The sequence below is a fragment of the Carassius gibelio genome, chromosome B25 (genome assembly GCF_023724105.1).
Source record: "Carassius gibelio isolate Cgi1373 ecotype wild population from Czech Republic chromosome B25, carGib1.2-hapl.c, whole genome shotgun sequence".
In the NCBI taxonomy this organism is placed as follows: Eukaryota; Metazoa; Chordata; class Actinopteri; order Cypriniformes; family Cyprinidae; genus Carassius; species Carassius gibelio.
Genome location: NC_068420.1, coordinates 3683234 through 3699176, shown reverse-complemented (window position 1 = coordinate 3699176; position 15943 = coordinate 3683234). Strand labels below are relative to the sequence as shown.

The following is a 15943-nucleotide window of genomic DNA, read 5'->3' as shown; positions in this document are numbered from 1 at the left end:
CAGTGTTCTAGGTTATTACAAGTAGAGTTTTTAGGCCCTATGATTAACACCTCTGTTTTTTCTGAATTTAGCAGTAAGAAATTACTCGTCATCCAATTTTTTATATCGACTATGCATTCCATTAGTTTTTCAAATTGGTGTGTTTCACCGGGCCGCGAAGAAATAGAGGGCTGAGTATCATCAGCATAACAGTGAAAGCTAACACCATGTTTCCTGATGATATCTCCCAAGGGTAACATATAAAGCGTGAAGAGTAGCGGCCCTAGAACTGAGCCTTGAGGTACTCCATACTGCACTTGTGATCGATATGATACATCTTCATTCACTGCTACGAACTGATGGCGGTCATATAAGTACGATTTAAACCATGCTAATGCACTTCCACTGATGCCAACAAAGTGTTCAAGTCTATGCAAAAGAATGTTGTGGTCAATTGTGTCAAACGCAGCACTAAGATCCAATAAAACTAATAGAGAGATACACCCACGATCAGATGATAAGAGCAGATCATTTGTAACTCTAAGGAGAGCAGTTTCAGTACTATGATACGGTCTAAATCCTGACTGGAAATCCTCACAAATACCATTTTTCTCTAAGAAGGAATATAATTGTGAGGATACCACCTTTTCTAGTATCTTGGACAGAAAAGGGAGATTCGAGATCGGTCTATTATTAACTAGTTCTCTGGGGTCAAGTTGTGGCTTTTTTATGAGAGGCTTAATAACAGCCAGTTTGAAGGTTTTGGGGACATATCCTAATGACAATGAGGAATTAATAATAGTCAGAAGAGGATCTGCGACTTCTGGAAGCACCTCTTTTAAGAGCTTAGATGGTATAGGGTCTAACATACATGTTGTAAGTTTAGATGATTTAACAAGTTTATACAATTCTTCCTCTCCTATAGTAGAGAATGAGTGGAACTGTTCCTCAGGGGGTCTATAGTGCACTGTCTGATGCGAAACTGTAGCTGACGGCTGAATGGTTGCAATTTTATCTCTAATAGTATCGATTTTAGAAGTAAAGTAGTTCATAAAGTCATTACTGCTGTGGTACATAGTATATAGTATATGTCATTATTATCCTTAACTAAAATTAAAACTATTAAAAACAAATAAAATAAAATAAGTAAAAATTAATACTTAACAAAAATAAAAAATTTGCCACTTAATATAATTGCAACTAAAATATAATAAATTAAATATAAATATAAATAAATAAAAATTATTATAATTATTATTATAATAAAAAAATAATAAAAAAATTTAAAAATGCGTTTAACACTAACCAAAAATTTGATAAAAATGGAACAAAGGAAATTAAATTGAAATCAAAGAATAATATATATAAATATATATATATATATATATATATATATATATATATATACACACACACACACACACACATATATATATATATAAGTGGAATATAAATAAGACTAAAATAGCGTGCATATTTATTCAAATCATTACATGTCATTGTTCCTTTAATTCTAGATTTATTTTGAACCTGCTTCATGTGAAATGATGGCTCTGATTGACAAAAGAAACCTTTTTATCATATTTTAGAGCAAAAGCAGGTATTTTGTTAGCTACTGTATATTACTCAGCCCTAAGTATGTTAACGATGTGGTGTTTAATGTGTAAATCAACTGACAGGACTCAATGAATGAATATAATGATTCAGTAAGAGATGGTCATTAAACCTGTAGATCTTTGAGAGTTAATAACTCATAATAAGCTGCAATACAGGTTTTAATTGTGATGTGTGTTGTACGTTGTTTCCCTGTGTAGTACGTTCTCAAGTAGAGTTCTCAAGACTGTGTTGAAATTAAGTTTTCGTTGAGTTCTGTGGGGTCCAATCGCCTGAAAATGCTCCTATTTGGAATTATTTTCTAAATCAATTCAGCTTTTTCATTACAAATTGTATTGTCGATGTAATAATCAACTTTCTCATTCTTCGAATTAAAAGTGTTTTAGACCCCGCAGCATCATGTTGTGCTTGTTTTTCAGGCCTGACAGACTCAAAATGTGCTTTTTCATGAACACGTGTTCAGCAAAGGCTCATTTTTTGGGTGAACAATTCCTTTTGAAGGTTCAGACTTAAGGTTGTCATTCAGAATCAAGTTTGTGCCTCGGTTTCTCAACATCTCATTGTATTTCAGGTCTCCTGTGCCTGTACTCTCTGGTTTGTGAACCCCGTATGAATAAATGTATTTTTCTATTATGATATTCTGTTTTATGTGACTGTTTTTGGTAGAAAGGATTTCAGAAGCTTTTTAGGTTATTGCATTTCATACCAAGTTTGTCAGATGCACAGCAATATTGTATACACCAATGTTTGTGTTGATCAGAAGATGCAACTTGTGTCTGCTTATCAAGACATATGCCATTTTTTTGATAGGTTGTGTGAGGAATGGACTGAAATTCAATGCACTGTTCATTGTTCAAGGCAAAATCTCCCCATCTACAACATGAATTAAGCTCAAATTTAAGTCATTTCCAACACATCAAATCTATCTGATGACTTCTTTTTTAGGAAAAGATATGCAACTGTATGTATAACCTTTCTGCATCATTAACTCCTGCTGAACGTCTGATGAATCTCGTGGGGGAAATAGCAGAGAGGATCCAGATTTTGATGAAATCTGCCAGAGGGGGCCGCAATGGGCATCTGTTCTCCCGAATAATCCATCAGAGCAGTTAAACAGGCGAGAACGCTCACACATCAACTCAGTCTGGCGTCATTAGCTCCTTCAGTTATTGTCCTACACGGCTCTGGCTTTATGGACCTGAAGGAGAACGACAGAGACATTCAGAATGAGAGACTGGCAGAAAGCTGGAGTGATTGGAGAAGCACTGAGAGAGAGAGAGAGAGAGAGAGAGAGAGAGGAAAACCAAGGTCAAGGAACAGACGGGAAATACTGGCTCGTCCTCTTGGAGGATGGAAACAACGGCGCTTCCCAGATTTTAGGAAAGCATTTTTTCTGCCTTACAAGCAAGTGTTGTGTTCAGCTGGCTAAAGTTTTAGCGCTCAGAAGAATAATTGTCGCTTAATTAAGTTGCTAAATTTGGCATGTGGCCTCCAAAAACTGGCTCCAATAACAAAGTACAATGGTATTACCATGGATTTACCGTTTTCACTGGTATTCCATGTAAATATTGTTCATGAACATGGAAATCATTCAGTTGAGTTGCTGGTATTAACTGTCCACCAGACAGATCAGGTTTGGTTAAGTTAATTAGTTTTAATGAGGAGATTAAGTATGTAAACCAGCAGAATAATAGCTTTCCTTGGTTTTAAGACTAGCTTGATTAATTGTAAGCTCTATTTAGGCTATTTTTCGTTTATTACAATGCTTTCTGAAGATCATGTGACCGGAGTAATGATTCTGAAAATTCAGCTGTGCATCACAGAAATAAATTATATTTTACAATGTATTCACACAGAAAACAGCTATTTTAAATGTTAATAATATTTCACGATTTTGACTGCATTTTTATCAAATAGATGCAGCCATGGTGAGCTGAAGAGAGATTTATTTAAAAAAAAAAAAAACAGGAATAGTTACATATATCACATAGTATATATATATATATATATATATATATATATATATATATATATATATATATATATATATATATATCACAGGAAACAACTATTACATTTTAAATTAAAGACTATTTCAAAGTTTTAATTATGTATTACATTATTTCTGTTTGTCATTAATTCATAGCAGAAGTCGTATGTTTTTTTTCAAGAGAAGAACAACGCATATTTGGAATCTTTTGCCAAAAAACTTTTAATAAATGCTTTAAATAACCTCACATGCCTCCTGGGCAATAAACCACAAGACCAAACTTCATCAAATACTGTTATTTTCTGGTATGTTAAATGAATAAAAGAGATGCGTGCTGCTTGACTGTTCTGTCATCGATCAATCCATACAAACCGTACGAACTGCAATATCTAGGTCTGTTCATCTTGACATGATTTCTGCTGTACTCCTCTTTCTTTTTCAGGCTTCAGCAGAATGTGGGAGATTCAATTTGTTCAACAGACATGCTTGTGTTGCCATCCAGTGGATGAGAGATGATCTACATTTGCTCTAGTCTTAGTGAGCTATAGTGTACAACGAGGAAGAGGTTTTCAGCCATAACTCAAGAGATGGATGTCTCAGTCTTGTGTGTCTTTTAAGTATAAAGAAAATATCCGCTGTTAAAACAGACCTTAATTGAGTTTCCGCCTTATTTTTAACGTAAGAGCTAGCGCGGTCATTTATGTGCGCAGCTTCCGGTCTCATTAGCTTCAGTTATTTTAATTGTACATAAGTCCGTTATGTTGTTTTATACTGAAAACTGATATTTGTTAATATTTTATTTTAATTTATATTCCGAACCATACACAAGCTGATTTGTAGCGCAAATAATTTTACAATTCACTTTACTCTTCTAGAGTAGCGGCTAATGGACCGGAAGTCGCGCACATTCAAGTAAAGCTTACTTCCACGCCACAAAAATAAGGAGGCTAGTGCTGTAAATTTAACGTAGAGCAAATCAGATCATATTGTGATATATGTCTCTTAATTGCAGGTCCTGAGCAAGTTTGAGATAATTTTTGTAACACCAGAGGAGACCGGAAAAACGCCATAAATCGAACTTGGTCTTAAGTGTGTAAACGTGGTTGACACAACGTGAGATCCTATTTATTTTTCGGATGAGTATTATGCAAAAAAAAAAAAAAAAAATTTGGGAAATATGTCACTTTCATTGGTGAAAATTAGGATAAATAGATTTTTTTAAATAATTAATTTACATCATAATTTAAATGGGTTATATATGCTATATACTGTACGAAATGGTTCATGTCATCTTTAAGTGTTTTCTTTTAGTCACAGTGTGTTGTTAACTGGTTTTGAGATCTTTAAATCATACTGCATTTACATTCTTCAGTCCAGCAAGTGTTCCAGTATCAGTGTAGTGAATGGATGAACAAATGAACGTGGCTTTGAAAACCATAGAAAACAAAGACAAAAGATCAGCACTTCACTTCAAGGGCTTCATTTAACCCAGGTGAGTTTATTTCACAGGTGTCTGGTGTTTAGTGTAACTCTTGAGTTCATGTGGCTGGTTGTGGTGAGTGTTGTGGTGTTGGATCTTCTGTGGTTTCTCCGCTGTCGTCTTCAACACCGCTGGACGAGCGCTGACTCTGTCCAGATGTCCCTCCAGAGAACTTCACACACTTTGTAGATTTCTAGGACAGAGAAAATTCACATTCATTTAACTTTAAAGTCGTAATGAAACGGAATAGCGACTGATCTTTTCTTCTGTATTCTTTCAGAAGATTGTAAGAAAAGGGCGGAGTTAATGAAGACTAATTTCATTTTAAGATTTAGTTACTATATGGTTCAATTAAAAAAAAAAAAAAAAACTATGAATCACAATATCATTTTTATATGTGAAAGTTCAATTAATGTGCACTTTAAAAGAACACTTCATCATGTATTTTTTTGACATATTGTTCCAAGCTCTTCTTTCTTTCATGTAGCACAAAAGCAGATGTTTACAAGAGCCATATATTTGAGTAAGTGATGACACCATTGAGATTTTAAAGAGAATGAACAGTTTTAACCCTTATAGGTGTGAATTAGGATCAGACCTGTTTATTGCTCACTCCTCGTGGGAAGCGTGCGATGTCGTCTCTCCTTCGCTCCACTCTTTCCCAGTCTTCTTCCCAGAGTTCCCTCCTGTAGTCGGATTTCTGCGTCGTGATTCGCTGATAGATCGCCTGGTTTTCGTGGGTCACCTGAAGAAGCCTCTCCCTCCTTTTCTCAGCATTCAGACTGTAATACAGGGTAAATAAATCTATTAAAACATCATATTTGTGTTACTGTAATTAAACTTTACATGAATTTAAATAATATAAAATATATACCACAAAACCAGTCATGAGGTTTTTTTTTTTTTTTTTAATTGACAATATTTGTCTGAGATACAACTATTTGTAAATCTGGAATCTGAGGGAGCAAAAAAAATCTAAATATAGAGAAAATCATCTTTAAAGTTTGCTACAAATAAACCTGTGATACTTATGACTGCTTTTATGCTCCAGAGTCATATATATAAAGACATATTTACAAACAAAAACCTGCTGAAAAATCACAAAAGCACCATAAAATTACTAAAACTGAAAGCATTAAAATAATTCTAATTACTGTAAAAAATATTATAAATGACAAGTATTAAAAAATTTATGAAACTGCTAAAAAATAAAAACTACTTAAACCTTAACTGGAGAAAGAAAACGGAGCATATAAAAAAATACAAAATATGAATAAAGGTTAGAAATAAAAATACTATATAGACATATTTAAAAAGAAAAGATGAGAAAAGAATAAAGAAAATTAGGGGGGGGGAGAATCACAATACGCAACAAAATTAAAATTAAAGATGAAATAAAAACGAATTCAGTATATTATAAAAAATATTCTAAATAATAATTTATACAAAACACTATACAGATATTAAAAACTGAAAATCAAAAACAACAAAATTACTAAAACTTTAACTATGAAAACACAAAATATGAAAAATAATTCAAAATGTAGTGTGTCTGGCCATTTCTTACTAAAAAAAATTTATCAATAAAAAAATTAGGCTATACTATATAGACTCAACAAAATAAAATCACAAAATAACTTTTTAAAATAAAATAACTTATAACTTTAACTAAAATTGAGACAGAAAATTGAAAAAAAAAAAAAATAGAAATTGTTCAACTAAAGTACAAATAAAAACCACTTTAAAGTATTGTATTATATTAATTAAACTAAAATAACACTGTATTACTTATATAGTTTTTACATATTGTGCATGGAACTGAAGTCAAACCTTTTTTAAACAGTCAAACAGTTCACCATTCCTTCCATCATAGTGTACAAAAAACACAAGCGGTAAGGCCACAACCCATCCACCGAGCAGATCCCTCAGCTTTGATGGAGAATAGCTTATGTGTCTCTCAATAATTCAGAAAGGCTTTGTCACCAGCCCCCATGAATAATTCATCCCGTCAGTTTGCAATCGCAGATGACATGAGAAAGACACCAGAAACCCTTCTCAGATAAACCGCTGGTAACCAGGTCAGTGTGTTCCTGTGTTTACTAAACACTGACAATCACACAAACACCTGCACTCTGGGTAAATGTTCCTGTGGTCCACCAGGCCTTTGGAGCGAGAGATCGCCGCCAGTTTGGACGCCAGGAGATGATTGTCTCTCTCAATGATGAACATCCTCTCTTCCTGCACCTGGAAACCACACAAACTCATTTCATACATTTGAATGCATGAATCTGAAATGTTTTTAAATGCATCTATAAATTGACATATGAGTGCATTGTAATTAGTTGCAGAGAAATAAATGTGTAATACATTCTTGTTTATATATGGATTAATGAGTCACCTGGAATTTCTTCAGTTTGTGCTGAATATGTGCAGGCGTTTGGATGCCCTTGGTGTCGACCACCGGTTTGGCCTCTCGCACCTTAGAAATGAAATAGAGAGAGAAAATTAAACACTTACTGTAGATGTAAATACAGGAAGAACATAATTTCAGCGGTGCACCTGTATTTCAGATTGCATTTCTCTATCAGGATTTCAGTCTAAATTTAAAAATAAACATTTAAGTTGAACACACCACTGGTCAAAATGTGGAATAATATTTATGTTTTTGACTCTTCTGTTGATCGAGGCTGCATGTATATGAATCAGAAATACTGTAAAAAATGTGAAATATTTTTAACATTTAAAATAAATGCTTTCTATGTGATTATCTGTTAAAATGTAATTTATCTCTGTGAAAAAATCTGGATTTGCGGCAGTCTGATCCTTCAGAAATCATTCTAATATGCTGATTTTTAGCATTTATTCTTATTATGAATGTTGAAAACAGTTGAGCTGCTCGTTATTTTAAGAAACCGTCATGCATTTTATTTTTCAGGATTCTTTGAACACAAAGAACAGCATTTTTTTTGACATTGAAAACGTTTGTAACATCATAAATGTCTTTACTGACGGTTTTTAACATTAATTTTACTTACCCCAAACTAAGTGCATCACAGTTTCCACAGAAATATTGTCCAGCACGTGTGTTTTCAACATTGATAATAATCAGAAATGTTAAAAATCATCATATTTTCATGATTTCTGAAGATCTGTGACACTGAAGACTGGAAGTATGATGCTGAAAATACAGCTGCGCATCACAGAAATAAATGACACTTTATAATAGCTGCCCAAATTCGTTTTAAAGCAATACCAGACAGGATAATGAGAGAAGCGTGCACGTGGAGCGTCAGAAACCTTGCTGCGGTGGTCCTCGTAGCGCGTCTGGTCCCATCTCTGCTGCAGGTATTTGTTGGTCGCAGGTTTCAGCGGCTCGTAGGATCTGTGCATCTCTTGACTTCTGTTTGACAGACTCAGACTGCTTTTGGCTGGTCTCTGTTTATAAAACAGCACCTCGCGTCCTGGATGCTGATTGGTAGATAGCAGTATCATATTAAAAGATGTTTATCGTCCCTAGCAACCACCTTTAGCGACAACAGAAGTGTTTTTGTTTGTAAAACTAACGGACCAACCGGTTTAAAAGTACATTTTATTTAAAAAACTTGAAAAAAAAAATGTGTCCTTAGAAATTTATTTTTGTAGTTGCTATTTTATATGCATAACAAAATATTTATAGGCTAACCATAATGTATCATATTATTTTTAAAAAAAATTAAAAACGTTTTAAGAAGATTAAAGGTATTATTATTTCAGCGAAATTTCTGGTTTGTTAATAATTGCCTGAGGTGTTTGCCCCCTGCTGGCGTAGTAAGCAATGAAAGTGCATGCACATTATAATGCAACCCCTTATTGTGCAATCATTTCTTTCTCCGTCTTTGGGAGGCTTACTGAAACGTTAAATCATTAACTGCGCACGTGTATTTTAAACACTTTTATACTTATGTACTTAAATGTATGTCATGAAAAGCATATTTACTTAATCTTCTCAGTAGTGTGACTTATTTCAGATGCGGCCCAAATTGGTTGCATGCACACACAGTAGGCTATATAATTTTTTTTATTTATAAAAATTATTGCTAGGGACAATTTAGTAGTTGCTGTATTTGTTAGGGACATGTCATGAGCATCTCTGCTAAATTCTAGTCCCTTTGGAATTTAGAGTTCTGTTTCCGCTTTTAGAATCTTTGAGATGTTATAAATCGGAATGTTGATCCCTTCAGCAGTCAGGGCTCAGCTGTGCTTCAGAGTTCAGAAGGTGTGCTGTTGTATTGAGATGTTCCTCACAGCAGATGGTCTGGAGCGCCTCCAGAGACCCCTCACGGCTCACCTGTACCTGCACCTGTATCCCAGCAGAAGAGATCAGGTCTCTGTGAAGTCCTCAGCCCACTGCCTTCACTGAGCGCTGTGAGGTGAGCATCTGGCATGAGAAGCACAATGGGAATACGGTGAAGAAATAGGGCAGACCAGGGCTTGTTGTAGGTTTTATTTTATTTTTTTACCTCAGTGAATATTTAATATTTCCCAGTGGTGTGTGTGTGTGTGTGTGTAATGTATGTTGAATACTGTGAAATATGGCTTTTTTAAATGGTAATTCATATTCCAAAACAAATCAGTCCCTCTATAGAGGCATATTGTCACAAAAATGTGACAACTAGCCCCGGTCTCTCTTCTGCAGTCTCCCAGAGTAGTGTCATGTCTATCTGCAGCTGGTTTGATTCTGATGTGATTCAGCTGATGCTTAATTGCTCGAAACAGCTGAATAAAACAAGTCAAAGTGAATTCGATTTTGTCCTTCTGAACAGAACAAATTGAAACAGAGTTGATCCAGACCCAAGGAGAATGAGAGGTGCTGCAGGAGATGATGTTCGTGTTCCTCTGATGACCACCAGATGGTGGGATTCCCTCATCTGTTGATCTGAAGGAAAGCAGCCATGGTTTGCAGGCCAGTAAAGTGTGCAGAGTCCCAGAGAATAGCAGCAGCCTCTCCGGATTATACCGCTGCATTTGACAGCTTTCCATGCAGTCGTGCTGTTTAGCTGAATGACAAACATCTGCTCAGCAGACAGCACGATTATAACGTTAACAGGAAAGCATTCGAGGCATGTCAGCCACGTTTTTTTGTTAAAACAGTTGCAAGAAGAAATATTGAAGTCCTGACATGCAGATTGTTCCAAAGCAGCTTGACATTAATAACCAGAAAAATAACAGTCTTTGTGTTGTAAAATTAATCAATTATGAAGTAAATTCAATTTTAAAGCAGCTGTACAGAAGGTAACAGTGTCGTTATTCAGCTAATTAAATGTAAGCTTGTGGAATAAAAACAAATTAGACTTTAGACTTTATTTTAAAAACGTAATTGCAACAACTTTTCTCTCAAACTTCAGAGTATCACAATTCAGATTTTTTTTTCTCTCACAATTCCAAGTTCTCATAATTAAAACTTTTTTTCTCCAAATTTGTCTTTACATGTCGATTCTGACGTTTTATTTTTGTTTGTGTCACAGAATAAAAAATAACATAAAAAATAACTTTATCACAATTCTGACTTTCTCACAGCTTTAAGAAAAAGTCTGAATTGTGAGGTAAAAGGCCACAGTTAGCTTTTTATTTTCTTTTTTTTTATGGCCGAAACATGCTTCCATAATATTATGTTCATTAACATTGTAGGTGTTACACAGTTCTTGTCATAGTGTTCAAGCAATTATTTATAAAAGAGACAATTCTATGGTTTATTACTCCAGATGTGTAGTGCAGGTCTTTTCTCTCTCAGTTTATTTTTTCTAGATTAAAAGAAGAGTCGTTTGTTTGACTCCTTATACATCTCTCCTCAGGAAAAGACTGGAATCTCACAGATGTCTCTTCTAGAGTTTGTGCTGATCTTGTGAGTTTATGGATTCTCTGCATGTAAAAATAAAAAACTTGGGTTTGGGATCTAAAATTACTGAACTTTGCTCTGATTCGCTAAAATACAAATATCTGCAATTAAAAGTTTAACTTCAGATCCTCTTCCACAACGTCACTGTTTCCTTTTCTTTAAACTGAGCTTCCCGTGTGATTTCTGCCCTTACAGTTTCTCTCACATGGAGAATGTGGTTTTGACAGCATCACACACACTCGAGCTGACCTGAAGAGGGTTTGAGGAGGATTCGTGCGTTGGGCTTCTGTGTGCTGATGTCTGCTGCTGTTTTACCAGCATCATAAAGGTGCTTCTGCAAACACACCTCGCTCGCCTCATGTTTGGAGAACAAGCACGTCAGATTGAGGTGACCGTGAAACCATGCTGTGATTGCCAGAGGCTTGTGATCATTTGAAGTAGATTACAACACAGTTAGTGAGCTTAGTAGGCAGCATTTTAAGGCATCATAAATGCTTCAAAATCTAGGTAGCATAATAACGCTGCCTCATAAGATACATCAGAAATTATCAGGCAGAATTGCATGTATTCATCAAGGTGAAGGCAATCCCAGAATGCATTGCAAGATGGTGGACACCTTGAGAGGAATACCTAAATCTAAATTAAATGAACTTAAATTATGCATATGTATTTATATTTAATTAGAGCATCATGGCACTCGTTATCTTAGCGATATGCAAATATTGAGTCTAGTCTCTCACGCAGAGCTCCGTTGTTTTTCTGTCCATGCAGAGTGTTTTTAGATCACTCACTTATGAGGCTGCATTTCAGAGATGCTGCCTTAGAAACTGCTTTTGTATATTTTGGAACAGTGCCTTTCTTTTTCTCTCCGACTCTTTGTCTTTCCGTTGTCATAAAATCAATTGTTAGGTTTCTCCAACTGCTGCTCCTGTGTGTGTGTGCGTGTCTGTGTGCGTGTGTGTCTGTGTTTGTGTGTGTGTGTGTGTGTGTGTGCGTGTGTGTCTGTGTTTGTGTGTGTCTGTGTTTGTGTGTGTGTGTGTGTGTGTGTGTGCGTGTGTGTCTGGGTGTGTGTGTGTGTGTGTGTGCGTGTGTGTCTGTGTGTGAGTGTCTGTGTGTGTGTGTGCGTGTGCGTGTGTGCGTGTGTGTGTGTGTGTGTCTGTGTGAGTGTGTGTGTCTGTGTGTGTGTGTGTGCATGTGTGTGTGTGTGTGTCTGTCTGTCTGTGTGTGTGTGTGTGTGTGTGTGTGTGTGTGTGTGTGTGTGTGTGTGTGTGTGCGCGCGCGTGCGCGTGTGTGCGCTGAATAAACTGATAATTCCTCAGAGAACAGAACTGCCCACCAGCAGATAATCTGGGCTTCTACCATCTAGCAACCACCCTGAACACCCTAGTGATGCTTTATGAATAAATAAACTTAAACTTGATGCCTTAGCAACCACCTTGAACACCCTAACAACCACTGTGAGCACCCTAGCAACAGCTTTAGCTTCCCACACAACACCTTAGCAACCACCCTGAACACCCTAGTAATGGCCCTAGCATCCACTCACAACACTCTAGGAACAGAGAAACCACATTAAACAACCTGGCAATGCCCCAGCAACCACTGCACTAGCATCACACTAGAAAAAAATACAAATGTCTTGGCAACCACTCTTAGCTCCCACCAACACCCTAGCAATCATCCACAACACTCAAGCAATGCTAAAGCAGCCATTCATAAAATACCCTAGCAACTGCAACTGTAATGTACACCCTAGAATTGGCCACACAACTGCCTTAGCAACACCCTAGCCTCTAAACCACAATATCCTAGCAACTGCCATGAACACGTTAAAGGTGCTGTAGGGAACTTTTGTAAAAATATATTTTTTACATATTTATTAAACCTGTCATTATGTCCTGACAGTAGAATATGAGACAGATAATCTGTGAAAAAATCAAGCTCCTCTGGCTCCTCCCAGTGTCCTATTGCCATTTGCAGAAATTCATCCACTCCCGGTAAAAAACAACCAATCAGAGCTGCGGTCCGTAACTTTGTTTGTGTTCAAAATGTAGAAAAATGAACATAATAAGCGAGTACACCATGAATCCATTTTCCAAACCGTGTTTTTAGCTTGTCCTGAATCACTAGGGTGCACCTATAATAAGTGTTTATATTCGGACTATTTTAGATTGCTTCGGGGGTACCGCGGCGGAGTAACCCAGTACCTTTGTGATTCTTCATAGACATAAACAGAGAGAAGTAGTTCCGGCTACAATGTTCTTCCGCAAGACGCAAGCAGTTCTGTTTATTAACCGCTAGAGCGTCAAAAGTTCCCTACCGCAGCTTTAACAATGCCTACCTTAACTACTAAACAATTTCCTAGAAACCAAATAAGCATCTTATCAGCACCCTAGATACCACTATGAACACCCTAACAACCACCGATAACACCCTACCAACCAACATGTAAACAATAGGAATGTCATAACAATCGCTAAGAACAACATAGCAATGTCCTAGCAACCACCACAAACTTCTTAGTAATGCCCTAGCAACTGCTATCTACACCCTAGCAACCACCATGAACAGCGTAGCAACTACCCACAACACCCTAGCAAGCATCATGAACACCCTAGTGATGCCATAGCAACAGCCATAAACACCCTGACAATGCCCTAATAATGCCCATAGCAATCACTATGAACACCATAGCAATGCCCTAGCAACCACTTTCCAAGCAACCACCACAAACGTTTTCGCAATGCCATGGCAACTGCCATGTATACCCTAGCAACCACCCTTAATACCTTAGCAACACCCTAGAAACTGATGTGAACAATGCCCTAAAAAGTATGAAAACTCTATGATAACTCTAGCAATGCCAAGACCAACCACCAACACCGCCTAAGTAATCACCACAAACATCTTAGCAAGGTCTTAGCAACTGCTATGTACACCCTAGCAACCAACATGATCAGCGTAGCAACTACCCACAACACCCTAGCAACCATAATGAACACCCTAGTAATGTCATAGCAACAGCCATAAACACCCTGACATTGCCCTATTAACCACTATCCTGTAAACACCCTATAAACCACTTTGAACACCCTAGCTATATCCTAGCAACCACCCATCGCACTCTAGCAACCAACATGTAAACCACAGGAATGCCGTTGAAATCGCTATGAACACCATAGCAATGACCTAAGAACCTCCTCCCAAGCAACCACCACAAACGTTTTAGCAATGCCCTAGAAACCGCCATGTATACCCTAGCAACCACCCATAATACCCTAGCAACACCCTACAGACTGATGTGAACATATTAACAATGCCCTAGAAACAACTATTATAACTCTAGCAATGCCAACACCAACCACCAACACCGCCTTAGTAACCACCACGAACATCTTAGCAAGGCCTTAGCAACTGCTATGTATACTCTAGCAATACCCTAGCAACCACCTAAGACACATTAGCAACTACTAATCTAGCAATGCCCCAGAAACCACTATGAACACTCTAAAAGACACTCATAACACCCTGAGAAAACCTCCTAGTGATCTCCCTGAATACTGAATGAATGAATGAGGCATTTACACACACACACACACACACACTCACACTCACACTCACACACACACACACACACACACACAGAGCTGGAGTGTTTTATAGACGCTGCTAGTATAACATTGATCGTGTCAAACGGAGCAGCCTCCCTCACACTGGGCCGGACAAAAGCCCTGCTCTCTATTGATTGGATAAAAATAATAACTGACAAGCGATTCCCTGCATTTAATTGATGTCCTTGTGTTGACCCCGCCTCCTCCGCTGGGGGTCAAAGGTCACAGCAGATATTGAAAAACGATCGCAGCCGCCCGCGGGGCAATTTGTCCAGGTCAGAGGGGTGTGGAGAAAGCTCAGATTCTCCATCTGTTTGCAGGAGATCCCTGGAGAGTCGATCCCAGTCATTTCTGATGTGTATTTATTATTATTATTATTTTATTATGTTTTCATTACTTGGTCACCTGAGCATGAAGTTATAAATACACAAAACTGACATGAACGCAACCTAAACCTGGATGGGCTTTTTGTTCTTGGCTTGGGGAAGCGGACACAAATCTTTCCCATGATGCACCAGTAAACTGAACCGTGACCAAAATCTCATTATGTCGTCTGCACGTACAAACATATCCTGTGATCTGCTTCCTCCGCGCGTTGGAAAGATGTCCAGTGGAGAGACTGACTCGAGCTGGCTTCGGATTCCTCCGGGATGAGGACGCTCTGTTCATTTGTCTCTGTGAAAATATCCAGCTGCTCTCCCTCGCACGCTCTCGTTTGGTTTCTCCGGATTGATTTCCCCAGCAGTTGGCTTGTGATCTGCTGGCCATGAAGACTCGTCCTCCAACATCTCTCCTGGTTTTTCCAGGCTGGGTGTTTTTCCACAGCGAGGAGGTCACAGTCGGAGAAGGAAAGGCAGGCCAGTTCCTCGTGATACAGAGAGCGGTTTGTCCTGACATCTCTGGCCTTTCTCCTGTAGACACTGAATGAATGTTTCATAAGTGCATCTCTGGGAATCACGCTCCTCTCTAACACTCCAGATTAACAGCGTTTCAGACGCATTACAGCATGAGTTTAAGAGGAGAGTTTCCTATTACAGAGGCATTGTGATAAATGATGACAAGTCTGAATAGATGTAGTCAGATAGTGATGTGTAGTACTCTGTACTGATAGTGATGTATATTGATGCATAGCACTGTATAGTGTGTTATAGCTATTTACAGCCAAATGCACAGCTGAGCAACTTTTATTGTTTGTTTAATTTTAATCCAATTTGTTGTGCTTTTTTGTTTTTAAATAAATTAATATATTTTTTTAGATGTACTGCTCAAACTACAAGAGTTATTTATTTGTATTATTTATGTATAATTTATTAATTGCAGTGGTTGATTTCTTTATATTCATGCAAGATACAAGAGAAAATGTTTTTTTAATGATACTGATTTTGTTTTTAGAT

The 15943-nt window shown here is 37.2% G+C and overlaps 1 protein-coding gene and 1 long non-coding RNA gene across 3 annotated transcripts; one reads left to right on the top strand and one right to left on the bottom strand.

The window, feature by feature from the left end:
* Window positions 1–4502: 4502 nt before the first annotated feature.
* LOC128014645 (uncharacterized) lies at window positions 4503–7449 on the top strand. Of its 2 annotated transcripts, XR_008183608.1 has the most exons (4): window positions 4503–4696; window positions 4956–5075; window positions 7033–7141; window positions 7224–7449. It is a non-coding gene; the product is annotated as an uncharacterized LOC128014645 (long non-coding RNA). The 2 variants fall into 2 exon arrangements; XR_008183607.1 differs by lacking the exon at window positions 7033–7141.
* Window positions 5048–8609, bottom strand: si:ch211-284k5.2 (sperm axonemal maintenance protein CFAP97D1). Its single transcript, XM_052598326.1, has 5 exons — window positions 8361–8609; window positions 7462–7542; window positions 7189–7307; window positions 5662–5845; window positions 5048–5256 (listed from the first exon to the last, which is right to left on the bottom strand). Exons 1-5 carry the CDS (start codon window positions 8553–8555, stop codon window positions 5122–5124), a joined length of 714 nt encoding a protein of 237 aa, XP_052454286.1. The 5' UTR covers window positions 8556–8609; the 3' UTR covers window positions 5048–5121.
* Between the last annotated feature and the right edge of the window lie 7334 nt (window positions 8610–15943).